This window comes from Octodon degus, unplaced genomic scaffold, assembly GCF_000260255.1.
Source record: "Octodon degus isolate 3935 unplaced genomic scaffold, OctDeg1.0 scaffold00034, whole genome shotgun sequence".
Taxonomy (NCBI): Eukaryota; Metazoa; Chordata; class Mammalia; order Rodentia; family Octodontidae; genus Octodon; species Octodon degus.
In genome coordinates, this window is record NW_004524610.1 from 6,017,802 (window position 1) to 6,032,769 (window position 14,968).

The 14,968-nt window shown below is 42.8% G+C and overlaps 1 protein-coding gene across 1 annotated transcript in view; it reads right to left on the bottom strand.

Moving 5' to 3' along the window:
- LOC101570928 (triadin) overlaps positions 1-14,968 on the bottom strand; it is a 161,728-nt gene that overhangs the window by 1,153 nt on the left and 145,607 nt on the right. The window contains exon 8 of the mRNA XM_023714216.1: positions 1,350-1,427. Within this exon, the coding sequence (XP_023569984.1) occupies positions 1,350-1,427 (78 nt within the window). The remainder of the gene's footprint in view (positions 1-1,349; positions 1,428-14,968) is intronic.

A 14,968-nucleotide genomic window follows, 5' to 3' on the forward strand; every position in this document is an offset into this window, starting at 1 on the left:
TACAGCCCAGCTCAAAAATGTCCTCAAAAAAGTGTCGTGTGTTTGGAAAGTGGCTAAGGGCTGCAGGAGCAGGCCTGGGGCCATCAGCAAATTGGTGTGCTTATAACTATAAGCAGAGTCAGGGCATGGTAGAAAAATATAAATAGATATTTATTTATTTATTTATTTATTATATTAATCTCTAAATTTCTGTCCTTTAGACAATGTCTGTGTTACAGCCCAGCTCAAAAATGTCCTCAAAAAAGTGTCGTGTGTTTGGAAAGTGGCTAAGGGCTGCAGGAGCAGGCCTGGGGCCATCAGCAAATTGGCCCACTGATGAGCTTACAGCTGACTCTGCCCTCTGAGGGGGGGCAAAGCCAGATGGGGCAGGTCACTGAGGGGGTTCCCTGAAGGGTACATTCTTGTCCCCCAGGCCCCCCATTCCCAACTGCCCCGGGGTGAGCAGATTTCTCCACCAAGCCCTCTGCCATGAACTTCTGCTGCCCCTGTGCCAAGTTTGTGGAGGGCAGAAGCCTGTCCTCGCTTACACTGGTGGTGGTGTTGGGTGTTTCTCCCAGGGCTCAAAGAGGGATTACGATATCCGGGCATGAGCCTATGGCCGGGATCTACTGGACAACAGCTGAAGGGATGAATGAGCAAGACTTAGAAATGGCTGCAAATTTGCAGACAAGCTGACCATCATTACATGAAATTCGTTTTCCATTTCCATTCTTGAAACATTATGTTTTGAAAAATTACTTGGCAGTAGCAGCAAGCACTTACAGACATCATAGAAATACTATATATATATATGCTATTCACATTCCATACTAGAGAGGACAACACTCAGGAACACTAAACTTATGCAACTTCTCAAATTTGGAATGTTTGTAAAGGGGCTGGGGAGGTGGCTCAGTGGAATAAGCGCTTCCCTGGCAAGCACAAGGGCCTGAGTTCAATACCCGGTTCTGCTAAAAAAAATAAAAAAAATAAAAAAAATAAAGTAAAAAGTGAGATTGGATTTAAAACTCTGGCACCAGAGTCTTCAGAGACTCTGGCTAACTTGGCTAAATTGCGGTGAAACTTCCAGAGCTGCAGGCATATCCTGTGCCCTGCTCCCTATATTTTCTGAATTGACTTCCAGGGCAGAAAGCCGGTTACGTTCTAGAAGCTGAGCGTAAGCAATAGCACATCTTGTTTTTCCTCTCTAAAAAAGATCAAATTGGAACTTCAGGAAACATGAATTGTATTTGACACCTACAGAACCTATACAAAAATACTTTATTTTAAAACTTCTGTTATTTTTCTGTGTGTGTTCTGCATTCTAAATTGTCTGCAGTAGAAAATGATGCATAAAGAAGAATACTCACCTTCAGGAGTGGGTGCTGCAGGAGCGGGCGAGGGAGCCTGCAGCGCCGGTGCGGGAGGGGGTGTGGCTGGGCTTTGTCCTGTGAGGGTGATGCAAGGGTAGATTAAAAGACTGAACATCCACAGCTCGCACTGTCCCTTGCATGCGTGACTCCTAATCCCGAGCAAACACTATTATTATGCTATAAGACAAATGGCCTGAGTGGGGATCTTTCGGGTGGCATTGGCGCAGATTCAGTTGTCTTCAGAGCTGTTTCTGAAATACGTTATTTTCCATAGATGTGCATTTTGTCAAACAGCTCTCCTGGATTTATTAACAGCAAATATGCATGTGATCAGATAAAAAAATTAATTTCAATGTTTACTTTTAATTATGGAAGCTAGAATCACAGAAGCTGAGAGGAACCCTAATCTAGTGAAAAATCACCATCTTCTTCAATTCACAAAAAAAATCCTCACCTAATATAGTAAGGCAGTAAAAGAAAATTGAAATTCATAGTCCTTTTGATCGCTAACAGGTACATTTTTTTTCCTGTCAAAATAAATGACCTGTAGTTAGGTAAATAATGAACCAACAGGAAAATAGATTCAGTTTTATAGAAGCTTGAAAGTTTCTCTCCAATCTCTGGGCTTATTATCAAGTGTAGAAAAAAAAAGAGAGAGAGAGAAAAAAGCCTACAAATATTTCTGAGCACTTCTTATCCCACGTGACACCTTTAATTAGCCAATACCATTCGGGATATGCGCTGTACGCATCAACCACTACGCGATCTTGGATGAAACCCTTGCAAAATGTTTCATCGTTAATTTTCATTCTTAACTCCTGCAGACTGTTTTTTTTTTTTTTTTTTTTTTTTTTCTTCTAAATCTGGGAACCAACGTGGGCATGTGTTCCTTCTAAAATCTCCTGACAACTAGATATTATCAAATGTCAGCAGACCTGCCCACTTATTGGAAATTTGCCTTATTTAGAATTCTTGAGAAATTCTTCAAAATTGGTTCTCCGAGCCAAATTATGGTTTAGCAAGCGGAGCGATCAGAGTCACGCACACCACTTCCCCGGCCGAGCCTGCGCGTCAAATGACACTTAGGCTCTGCTGCGGCAGAATTTGCTTGTAGCTTCTGTCCCCACAGAGAGTCCCAAGCGCACTCAGGCATGCATCAAGCGAAGCGGAGTGCTACGTATCACACAGGCCATGGAGGAAAACACTAATTCATATCGTGAGTACTGTTCCTCATGGGAACAGAGCCTTAGACGTGGCAGGAGCATCGCGGACGACGTCTTTGTCTCCTGAGCCCGGCAAAGGGAGGAAGGCTGGGATGCGAGGAATCCTGGTACGCCCTACTGCACCCGGGCCCGCGCTCACTCCCCTCCTGCTGGCCCTGGCTGACCGAGGACGTCTTCCGTGGGGATCCGTGGGCATCTGAGGCTGGGGCAGAGGGCACAGAGCAGGGCGGCTTCATTCCCAAGTGTCCGCCTTCTTTGTGGCCAAAAAGATCCGTCCTTGGCGGGACCTGTTACTCTGCCTTGTCAAGAGTTGTTCCCAAGGCAGACTAGAGCTGGGAAAGTGACAGGGAGGAGGGGCCCGGGTCAGGAGCGGGTGAAGGATCCAAGGTGATCCGGGCATGTTATGCACACCCACTAAGTCCCCAAGTGAGCAGAAAGCTTGAGTTCTGCAGTGCGAGCGCTTCACAGCTAACGCAGCCTAGAGAGCCTCTACCTTTAAGAAAGAACAAATCAGACGCCCTCTAAGTACAGGAGGTCATGAACGCAAGTCGCTTGTTTCTAAACACTAAGGCTTTCTAAAAAGTCTTCAGATGTATTGGTGCCTGTTAAGTGTGAGCTCGTTTCTACCGTTTCACACACTTTTTAAATTAGATGCCTAACCATAATCTCCTATACCCTTGATGAGCTCTTCTGAAATGCACTGAAAAATATAGAGGAGATCCTAGGGAATTAAAGATTTTCGCTGTGAAATGTTTTAAAATTTACTTGAAGGGATTATAAAGTCATCATTTTATTATAAGCAGAGCTTTACTCAGCACTGACATATCAGCCCTGAAGACCCAGGAAACCATTAATGCATTCTGGGAAATTTGCTACAACATAAAAATGATGTTGTTGCTTTAAAAAACTTGCCTGTTTTCCGACTAAATTCAAACCTTTCCACTTTAACTTTTGTCATAGATTTACAAATGTCTCAAAAAAATTGGAAAGACCAAATTATAATAAGAATTTGGAATGATTTCATATCCTCTATTTTCAACCCAACTTTGCTTTCAGGAAGGTTCCTGTGTACTGACTGAAAGAGACATATAGACAGATCCTCATACCGCAGTGTGCTAAGAGGAATAACATGCACGGCGGATGCTGGAGGGATTCCGGAAGGAGCTGAACTGTCCAGTGGAGCAGCTCATCTCGGCTTTGCCTGTAATCCCAGCAGTCCGGAAGGCTGAGGCAAGAGGATTGCCAGTGGGAGCTCCACATGGATTTTGGGTTAGCAATTTAAAGAAATCTGGTACCAAAATTTAACAAACAAGGGGGAATGAGGATGTAGCTTTGTGCAAAGGCCCTGAGTTCAACCCGCAGTACTATAAACAAACGAAAAAAAGAAAGCCAAAAGAAGTTTCACAATAAAGAAGGGTGGGACAGGGAGAAGGATTCCCAGAGGAGAGGCTCGGGCGAGCCAAAGGCCGGGCGCCAGAATGGACAGAACTACACAAACCGGAGCTGCGACAGCATAAAGTCAACAGAGTGTCCCATCGTGTCAGAATTCCAAACAGTGATAGCCAGTGTTATTCTGGTCCTCAGAATGAGAGGGAGGACCATGAGGTGCACCGAGGGGAAGCCAGGTGGCTTCCTGCCCCCCAGTGACAGGGAGAGACAGCGCTGTGGGGGATCGGTCACAGAGGACAAGCTTTTGCTGTATTAGACGGCACCAAAGCAAGTCCAGCAGGCCGTGCCGAAAGATGGTGTGGTGCATCAGGGCGGACCTACAGAAGGTCTGCTTTCAATTTCAGATAACATCAGATAGTCCCCACTTTGCTGTGTGGACAAAGATAGTACAACTTGGGTACAACACCACTGAATGAATTATGCTATAGAGAATTCTTCCACATCAATCTTCTTATGAAAGCAAGGTTAATCAGCACAGAGGCAGAGGTCACAGGACTTGGAGGGACAGATGGGCATGACTTTCGGTTCCTTCACTTCCAGGTTCCTTTGTTTAAACTTGGAAAATCTCATGAAGCCCCCAAGCTTCAGTCAGGGCCTTCACAGGGCGAGGAGACTTTGTAAGCCATGCCATGAGGCTTAGTAATAAGGCTCCTGAAGCACAGTAGATACTCAAAATATTAATTATTTTCCTGAAATATGTTTATAATTCAAATCTCACCTAAGTGCAAAAGAGGATTTGAAACTGTCTTTTGAAGTAAGAAAACAAAAGCAAAGATAAAATTGAACATGGCAGAATTCATTTACTCACAAAGAGGCTTATAATTTTATTAAGAACATATTCTTTTGGAATTCCTGAGAATTGCTTCTTTCCGAAGGCAAGGTTTAGGTTGCTGAAATTTACATTACCACTCTAAAGTTGCCCTTCACTTTACAAGCTATTGCTGAAAATCCCGTGACACTCAGAGGTAGTAAGTTGGGTTTAATGTTGTTTCTGGAGTGATTTTGGTTAGCTTATTTCCATAATACTTGAATGGCATGTTTGTAAGCTGCCGGTATTTTATTATTCTGTGTTTTCTCACAGAAGTCAATTTGGTTGTGTTTGGTTTATTCAAATTCTCTAGGGGATAGCAGACAGCATGCCTTCATTCTAACAATCGAAGCGACTGACATTTTCTTTGCTAAAATGGTGAAGAAAATAATTCAGGCTCAAGTTAAATAGGATGATCTGAGCTGAATTCAGATTGTACAAAACAAAAGAAGTGACCACATAAGACTTGGCCTCTGCAGTTCCTTTAGGACATCCATCCTGGACTGAAAGCCATTTCTAGCCCACTTCAGCCTTCCCCGCCTGTCTTTGGCAAATGTGGAGGGTATTGTTTCTCATATCGGATCGGGATGCTACTTCATAGTTTCTGTTGCTTCTGCCTGGTGTCAGGGGGAGTTGTACCCCATGACTCCCGTACCTTGGGGAACCAACCATCCCACAGGCAGTGAGTGGCCTGGGATGAGGAAGGTGTGTGAGCTCTACCAAGTGACTATGGGGTCAAAATGCACTTCTGCCTTTAAAAACCCCATGGCATGAAATCCTTTCAAATCTTATCCTACTTTGTTCTCCCAAGTTCATAGAAGGTGAATCTATGTCTTGGTCACTTTTTTCTCATTGCTGGGACAAAATATGCAAAATATCCAAAATGAAGGAAGGAAAGGTTTGTTTAACTCATAGTCAGTGGAGCTTTCAGTCCACACTCAGCTGGCTCCAAGGCAGCATGACACATGACAGAGGGCAGCAGTTCATGGTGGCAGAAAACAGCAAAGAGCAAAGGGAGGAGTGGCAGCTGTGGCAGCTAGCCAGCCTCTCTCCCCTCCTTACATTTATATGCAGATTTTCTGCCCCAAGGCGGGTGTAGCCCTCACACCCATAATCCCAGCCTTGGATCATAAATTAATCACAAACTCTAGAATCTACCCCATGACTGCGTGAGGCTTTGGGGGGACAACTAGACACAAACCATAACAGTCTATAACTGAATAAAGTGGAAAGATATGAATTTAGCAAGAAAACACAGTCAAGTTTATTGAGGCAATATTACTTATACCTAGGGAATATTGTTAATTGAAAAATAATTGTCTGGATTAAGATTTTTAAAGTTCAGAATTTCAAAATCCTAAAATTAAATGAACTCATGACTTGTAAGCAAATGAAAATGGTTTGTACTTAATGATGCAAGGGTCCCATGCCATTAGCTGTTCCTCAGATTTTCGGTTTTCTCACTGATTATCTCCATCTCCTGGCCAGTCCCCTTATGACACTTAGCCTTGAGAAGAAGACTATAGTGTAGGGTGCCAGGCACTCCCCTCGACCACCTTATTCATTTAAAATACACTGAAATTCAACCCATAGAATAATTCTGGATTAGGAAAGTTGGATTAAACAGAGATCTCTCCACCTGGGTAAGCACATGGAGAAGCTGAGCAGGCTGTAAGGGGCTGATCAAGAGGGCTTTGCTTCATGTGTAGGAACCCTTAAACTGCATATGCATAGGTTGCTGAATTTCACTGCAGCACTGTGTGTCCCTTTTCCCCTACCCAGAGGCCTTGCAGCCCTACAGAACCTCTGGTTCCCATGCTTTTATGCAAGAAGTGTGTTGTGGGGTGAAAGACAAGGATTGGATGGAAGAATGAGCTGGAGGAGATGTGAGACACAGATCTAAAAAGAGAAAGACTTAGAGAGAGAGACGGATTTCATGGGGAAACAAAGAGCAAAAGATTGGAAGAGAGCAATGAAGCACCAGTGCAAATTCTACTCCAGAATAGTCAAGTCTCAGAAATTTTTTGATCAATGTCTGGTTTTTACAGTTAATAATTATATCTTCTAGTTAGTGGCAAAAGGCTCTGTGTATCAGATTTGGCTTCAGTGTTAGAGATCCATTTTTATAGTTTATAATATTAATCTGAATATGACACTATCCTGTTCTGGATGTAACCATTTTCCTAGGCCTAGAGATTAAGACTTCAGGCATCTGCTGCAGAGGCCCATTTACTCATGGAACCTTTCCATGTGCATTTCTTGAGCTGTCATCCTGTGGCAGATGCAGGTTTGTGCTGCAGGACAGTGATGTGTGTGGTACACCAGTCATGCCTCAGTGAGACCCAGACCCTGGAGAAAGATGATGCTGAGCTGGGCAAGGTGGGCGGCCAAGGGCACGTGCAGTCGTTCCTGGAACACGTCAATGGAGTGCCTCAAAGAGACGTTCTTCTGGTGAAAGAAGAGGCTATTGTTGCATAAATTAGGACTCAGTTGTTTGAAGGTAAAATGAGGCTAACCATACATGTTACACTGAGGATTTTTTAGTGACTTTGGACATCATGGTACAAATGAGTGTGCTGGGAGGCCGCGGCGCAGGGAGCGTCCTGCTATCCACAGGCTTACAGCAACCATAGAGCGATGTTGGTGATTAACAAGCAAGATTGTATTTTAGGTCTCATGAATGCAGAACAACTGAGATTGGGTGGGAGGCGCAGAACGGTTGGTGGAAGAGTGTGCCAGGCGGAACAGTGAAGGAAGAGCAAGGCCACCTCACAGCAGTGACTGACCGGAGAGTTTTTACCACGAGAGAAGTTTACCTAAAGCATTTTACGGCATTGCAGTGAGTCCAGATTCCTTGCTAAAGGCAAGAGCATGCTTTTGAAAAGTTTTACCATGACAGGTAGATTTTTAAAGATCACTGACTTAAGTGTGAAATAAAAAAAAAATAATGTTTTCAGCAAAAATATGATACGAGAGGCAGAGGGCCAGGACAAGGCTACTGAAGCAACCCAGGAGAGGCGGAGGTGTCTCAACGTAGTAGGGCTGGACTAGGGATTTCTTCACTCATTTCCATGACAAACACTCCTCAGGTGCCTGCAAGAGCCAGGACCAGGAGCTACAGCTGTGAGTGATGCACATAAAATCTAACGTATTGAACCAGGAATGTGGAGTGATCAGAGACCAAAGATAGCCTCTAAATAAGCCAAGCAGAAATAAGCATCAGAGGAGGTTTACAAGGTGTCCTTTCAGGGATACGGGTAATAAGTTTGAATAGATGATCAATTAAAGTCAAGTAGTAACAAAACGGATTGATTCACAGTTCACTTTGAAGTGGACCTAGTGGAGCATTTTAGCGAATTCAGTGTGGCAAGTGAGGAAAATAAATGAAAGATAACTCTCATGATCTGACTTGAGTTTCAGGGAACAAATAAAAACAATACCATGATAAAGGTGGTAGACCTTTCCATTCATCAGGTACTCATTAATTAATGGATTACCTAGTCATTAGCTGTCACTTTTTCCTATTCAGAAGGGTGCTGAAGGTGAATCAGTGGTTATTGTATTGGGTTTTTCCATTAATATATTTTCTAGGAAGCTAATGCTCACGAGTTTTTCATACTTCTATGAAAGTTTTAAGCAAATGGATTATTTAACATAAGTTGGCTACATGACCCTACTATAAGGTGTTTAAAACACCAAAAGCTTCAACTTCTTAGATCAAAGGCCATCCTCCAGGCCAAGATGAGTCTAGTAGGATAGTTTCTTTGCATCTTCGTAAAAATATTCTCTAATATTTTCATATGTTATTATATATTTGCATATTCACTTTGATGGAAAGCAAGGAAGAGTAGCCAAATACATATTTCATGCATTCCTTTGATTAAAAATGATAAAGGTAATATTAGTGTTTTTGTCCGTCATTTTCAATTTATGAAGTAGAAATAATTTTCCATGGAACAGCCCACTGAGAAAGGAAATAAGACTGATTTAAGATTGTATCATTATTTAATTGATTTTGTACCTTGTTTATGACAGACTGCCTGATGTTCAGATGTATGGTAGCGTGAAATTACGTTTGCAGAGTTCAGGCTGTGAAACAGACATCAAATCAGCTCTTATGATACCTTAAGTTTTTAGACAGTTAAAAAGTTTTCTCTAGAAATATAAATAGCTAAAACAAGGCCATACATTGAGACCAGACCCAACTTGAGATTAAAGTCATTCTTCACTTCATCATATTTTTCTGAGTCAAAATAAACGGCAGTCATTGGAGGTGCTGCCGGAAGTGGCTCAGCACCCCTGAAGGAAGCGCCGGCCTGCTCTTGCCCAGCGTGCTGCTCTCTCGGCCTGGACACCGCGCCGGCGGAAGTTGCAGGCTGGAGAGCTGAGTTCTGAAAGGCCTGACTCACACCTCCGGAGCCCAGAGGGACTTGTGCTCGGGAAGCGTTCGCAGTTACGATGTGTTCAAGTTTCTGGAGGAGTTTTCTCTGTGCACCTCAAGCAATGCCTTTTTCAACCCCACAGCAAAACATACTTGCATATGGGGTTGGAGAGCGGGGTAAATGAGAGACAGATAAACAGGACTGTGCTTCTCCTTTATTGCAAGGAGGGAAGGAAAGGCCATGAATGAGGCAAATCAGATGGACTGTGGGTCAGTGCAGTTACTAACAATAACAGCTGGGCGTGATTGGACGTGTGGTTCTAGCAACTTGAGAGGTGGAGGGGAAAGTTCAAAAAGAAAGAAGGTATTTCTTTAAGCAACCTACTGGTGAGGAGACCCTTGGAAAGGGCCTCTTTGAAGCTTCCCCAAGCAGCAAGACTATGGGAATTCTTTACTGGAGTGCGTTTCAACCTAAAGAATTCTGCCCCTAAAATGTAACCAGGAAAGTGTTTTCACATCAGAAGAGGCCGGGACATTTGCCAGGAAATGGAGCTGACAATCAAAGCTGGAACGCTTACCAGCTTGCCCGCTGCGAGAACACGAGCCCTACGTATGCAGATTCCCGGGCAGCGCTGCTTATAGAGCGGGCTGTGTTGTGGTGCCTCTGTTTGTTTTATAAGTAGTACACGGGAGACAGGGAAAAAACAAATTATAGTATGAAATTTATATTAATGTTGAAATGTCTAAGTTAACTGTTGACAAATATTTTATCGTATTATGTAAATGCCATGTTGTAAGATTGGTTTTTGTTTCTTTGTTTTTTTTGGCGAAACCGGGGATTGAACTCAGGCCCTTGTACTTGCCAGGCAAGTGCTTATTCTATTGAGCCATCTCCCCGGCCCCATTGTTAAGATTATTTTATTTGCCTATTTTCTGAGATAATGGATGATAGAAACAGTTGCAGGAAAAATTTTTCCATAGAAAATATTTTATATATTAAAATTTGTGTGTAAAAATTCTAATGACATGATCACTTTGATTTAGAAATGCAGGATTTCAAGGGAAAACATGAAACAATAAAATTCTGAGCTAAAATCTCAGGCTTCATTTATAGTCCTAGGCATATCCCTTTCCCATCCTACATGCTGATTTATTGATTGGATAAAGGAAAATCAGCTATTATTCATTTAATATATTGAGCATTCTCAATGGAGAAGCTATCAATGTTTCGTAAGGTTGTAGCTCACAAACCAAATAATTACAACGTGGAATTCTGGATCTGGGTTCATTTGGTTCATGATGCCTTGCAGGTCAACAAGGGACAGTCCAGGGCATCCATGAAGCACTCACTGCTTCTCCAAGATCTAGCACACAGAGCTGAAAAATAAGTTGAGCCTAATTATTGATCATGGGGAATATGGATGGCGATGGAAGACAAAGAAACAAAAGAAATGATGACTCCTGGAGTCACAGGTATTATATTGCCAAAATGTATCAAAGTAACTGAGAAGAACAAATTCACGTCTCACAAAGTAGGAGGCTTGACATTTTCGTAAACTATCAAAGCGTGGAGAGTAAATAACGCCTCCTTCTGTCTCCTATCTTTTCTGGTTGCTTGACTTCAAGATTCCACCAGAGAAATTGTTGACAGAGAGCAGCTGGCACTGTTGATTGCTAAATCAATTCCCAAACTACTGGAATCTGTTGTTTTCATTTCCAATAACTTCAAGACCCAATAATAACCTTACAGATAAATTCCCTCAGTGTTCTCCTTCATCACAAAGTGTTGTCACTCTAGCCATTAGGAATAAGCTTTTAACATCTAACAATGGTGCTGGGTGATATTTTGTCAAGCACAGGGTGAGCTCCATGGATACCCAGAGAATTTAAAAGCAATCCAACCTCAAGATTCCATCAACAATTCTGGTGACAAGCAATGTGCGTTCCTGGAGAACAAATCATGGTCCTCTGCCTCTGCCATGCAGCAGAGGCAGCAGTTCTGACACCAAAGACTGCCTTCCCTTGGCAGCTATGATGGTGACAGAGGAGGTAAAGATTATGCATTTGTTTTCAAGTATAGCACTTAGAATACTTAGTGAAGAAAAAGCAAAGGGTAAAGTGCTAAAAGGCATTGACACCTCCTCCCCTGTAAAAAAACATTTTTGTCATTTTTCGTAAGTTGGGCAAATAGTATGCAGCCATGTGAGCATGTTCTGGAACCTCCCCTCAGTCCGGGCTCTTAATCTCTCAAGTGGATTCATCAGTCTCCTAGCACGACTGTGGGCCCAGGACGAGCTCAGCGCAGTGCTTGGCCTCAAGTAGCACCCAGTGTGCTACCTCGCTTCTTCCTGTGACTCCATGAGCAGCCAAAGCCCCATGAAGGACGGGGCAGGCTCGGGCTGGAGGACGCCCTGAGTTTCTCCTCAACTCTAGTTTAGCCCCACAAAGCGAAGCTCTTTGTAAATTTTTTTTTATCATCAATCTCAAGGGGATAGATCTTTTAAACAATGACATCACATTTGAAAAACAAGGTTGCTTCTCTTTGTAAAAGAACCTTATTCTTATAAGAGAAAGTCAGTTTGCTCACTTTTCAACACTGCAGCACGCTATTTCCTCAGCAACAGGACTTGGCTGGAGGAAGGGAGCATAGTTTCCACTTTTTCTTTTGTCTTCTCCTGCAGAAAAATTTTGTCCCTGACACAGACCCATGCAAATATTCTAGACCCACAAGTGAGCCAGAGAAACTTGAGGGCCTAAATCAGAGCCAAAGAACCAATTAGAAAGGAACCCCTGGTGTTAGGGTTGGAGCTTGAAGCTTTGCGGTAGCAGAGAATTTTCCATAGGATGCCTGAGCAACGATGATAAACACTTTACATCTTTTCAACTACAGCTATGTGACATAACCTATTTCACAGTTAAAGAAGGAAGGGGGAGTATGTCTATAATTATAATTTAATAGGCTTAACTCTATAATTAAATTCACAAATGTATCATCACAAGAATTACCTCTTTGAAAGTCAGCCAATCTCTCTGTTTTAAGTTGTGTACAATTCATTACTTTGTCATTTAATACAATGTACGCTTCTCATTCACTGTCTGGCAAGGAAGCTGTCTATAATGATATAAAATCCTGTCGCTCTGGGAAGAAATCATTAATATAATCTTTTCATGAATTATAGAAGATAGAAGAGGTTTCTATCTTATGCAGCCATCATAGAAGAGAATATTCAATCAACAGTTTGGTTTTTACAGGGTGTTTTGCTTTGACACCATGGTATTTTTGTGTCTATTTTCATTTAATTTATAAGATTCCCAGTGTTCTCAGTATTATGCTCTAAGCAACTGAGCTAATCAGCCCACAAGATTTTCAATGATGAAAGCAGTCTTGTTTACTGAGCAAGTGCTTACTAAGTAAACACTCCGCAGTAACAATAAAAAGCCACTTGTAGAGAACAACATGGTCTATCACAAAACAGAAGTACTGGACAGGAGAGGGCGATGGACATTTCTCAGCCACACAACAAGTGATGAATCGTAAGTGGCAGAGGGCATAAACTAAAGTAAAATGGGATCTAATTAGAAAGAGAACATAGTGACGTGGACCACTTCTGTATGGTGTGATATTTTGTGCAGTTTTCCCCTGTATTGATTTCTCACTTGGTATTAATAATTTTAGGAGCATTCTCATTTTGTAGTTATCTTTTCCTTTGGATAAAACAGTTAACTGCCCCAATAGGAATAATTACTGAGCTAGTGCATCGGATTCCCAGCAATCACAGGGAAGCTGAAGAGCCCCTCACTGTTGAGCAAGCGGTGCTGCAGCTGTGCTGAAGCTTACGGCTTCTCTCAGGCCTTTCTAGGGAGCGCTCCCCACACAGGTGACTTAGTGTTGCATGAGGAGCTCCTCCTGCAAGCTGCTTCATACCGTGCGCTGTTCTGTCATAGCCACTGGCTGGACTGTTACCTCCTTCTGCTTTGAAACTCTAGCACGGAGTAGGTATGACAGGTTCCTACTAGAGACTGCTTAGCAGGTTGACTGAGCACATCAAGCTGGAAATTGATAAGGCCATAACAGGCAAAATCAATTGCTTTCAAAAATAACATAATCATTACTATCATGTGGGAATAGCATTTTTTTATGTCTTAACACAGAAGATTTTTAAAAGTCTGAAATGTATTAGGCTAGATAGAAGTTCTAGAATTGCCCACAAATTCTTAGTAGCTGGTTAGAGTCTACTACCACTGACACTACTGAGAGTCCTACAAACTTCATTACCATTGCCATTTTCTACAAGGAAAAAGATGTCATACAAGAAAAGGCCACTAGGGGGAAAGCATTTGTTTATTAACTATACCTACGCTAAAGATATAGTTCCATCAAAACACTTTTGGGGCTTATGTAAAACAAGAACCTCTTAAGAAAGGGGCAAGATTGATGAATCTATTTGGTTAGAGTAAGCCTTAGGTTTTTAATTGTTTATACGCTGTATCTAAGGCTACACACTAGGTGAATATAGTCACTTAAATTACTGGAATCCTTTGAAACACCCACGTTCCCATATAAGATGAAAGATAAGATTATTACGACTTGACACATTAACAAATAACACCTAGTTTGCTATTTCTTCGATGAGCCTTAACTTCCTTGCTCCTCATGCAGCCACTGAAATGACCCTGCGCTCTCTGCTCCTCTGCAGGCTCCTCCAGAACAGGCCCAGGGCAGTCTCTCGAGGCGCCTGAAGGGAATCTCTTGCTCTCTAACAGCAGATGCACAGCACTGACGGAGACCCTGTAAATCCGGCCCAGCCCAGCAAAGTCATTCTCTTAGAAAGCAGCACCTTTTTGGAAATCTGAAGGACAAGATCTGAGAAACTGAGAAAAAGCAAAGCTTGGGGCTGCATTTATTTGCTTCTGTTTTTCTGGGCACAAAGCAAGAGCAGACTATGCAGACTGCCAAGGGGAGAGGAGCCTGCATCCCACCTTTACTTGTCCCACCTTTGTTGAATTGAGTTCAACAACCATGTCCCATCTGCTCCCCTGTACATCCTGTCCCATCTGCTCCCCTGTACATCCCAGACTGATTTTGACAAAGCTGACAACCTCCAATGGCTCCTGAAGAGCCCAACTAATCTGAAGGCAGCTCTAATGGGGGCGTGGGTGCTCAGGGAGGCGCACGCCTGTGATTAAGTGAGCGCTTTCTCTCGGTTCCCCTTTCTCTGCAGCTTAACTCTGTGCGTGGCCTGCAGTTTACTGATGAATCATCCAGCAAGCTTTGGTTAATTCTGGGTTTCTGCCTCCAGAGACACCAGTGGTACCTCCTGTGAAATCTGGAGAGAGGGTTGTTTCAATGCTTGGAAACTTGTCCTCTTTTTAAATAACAAGATTATTTCTACGAATGAACAAAGAGGCTGTGCTGGGTTAAACACCAACTTTTTCACTGAGATAAATACTGTACATCAAGAATTGAGTTCAACAACCATGTCATGTGTCTGGCAAGGTAAGAGACAGGGGTACTTACAGGCAAATGGTTCTTGAAGGTGTGTAAAAGGCAGAGAAAAGAAACTTGCTAGGGGGAAGGGGTAACAGCATGATGGTTACATCAGAAAGAGGAATGACGTGGTAGAAAAAGAACAATTCTGTTTTATCTGGGAAACACCTGGCCCATGAAGTAGGGCACATTGTGCTTATGAAAAGTGCGCTTCAAATGTATGTGGAAGACCCAGTCCTAGCCCAGGTCCGGTGAGTGTGCGGAGAG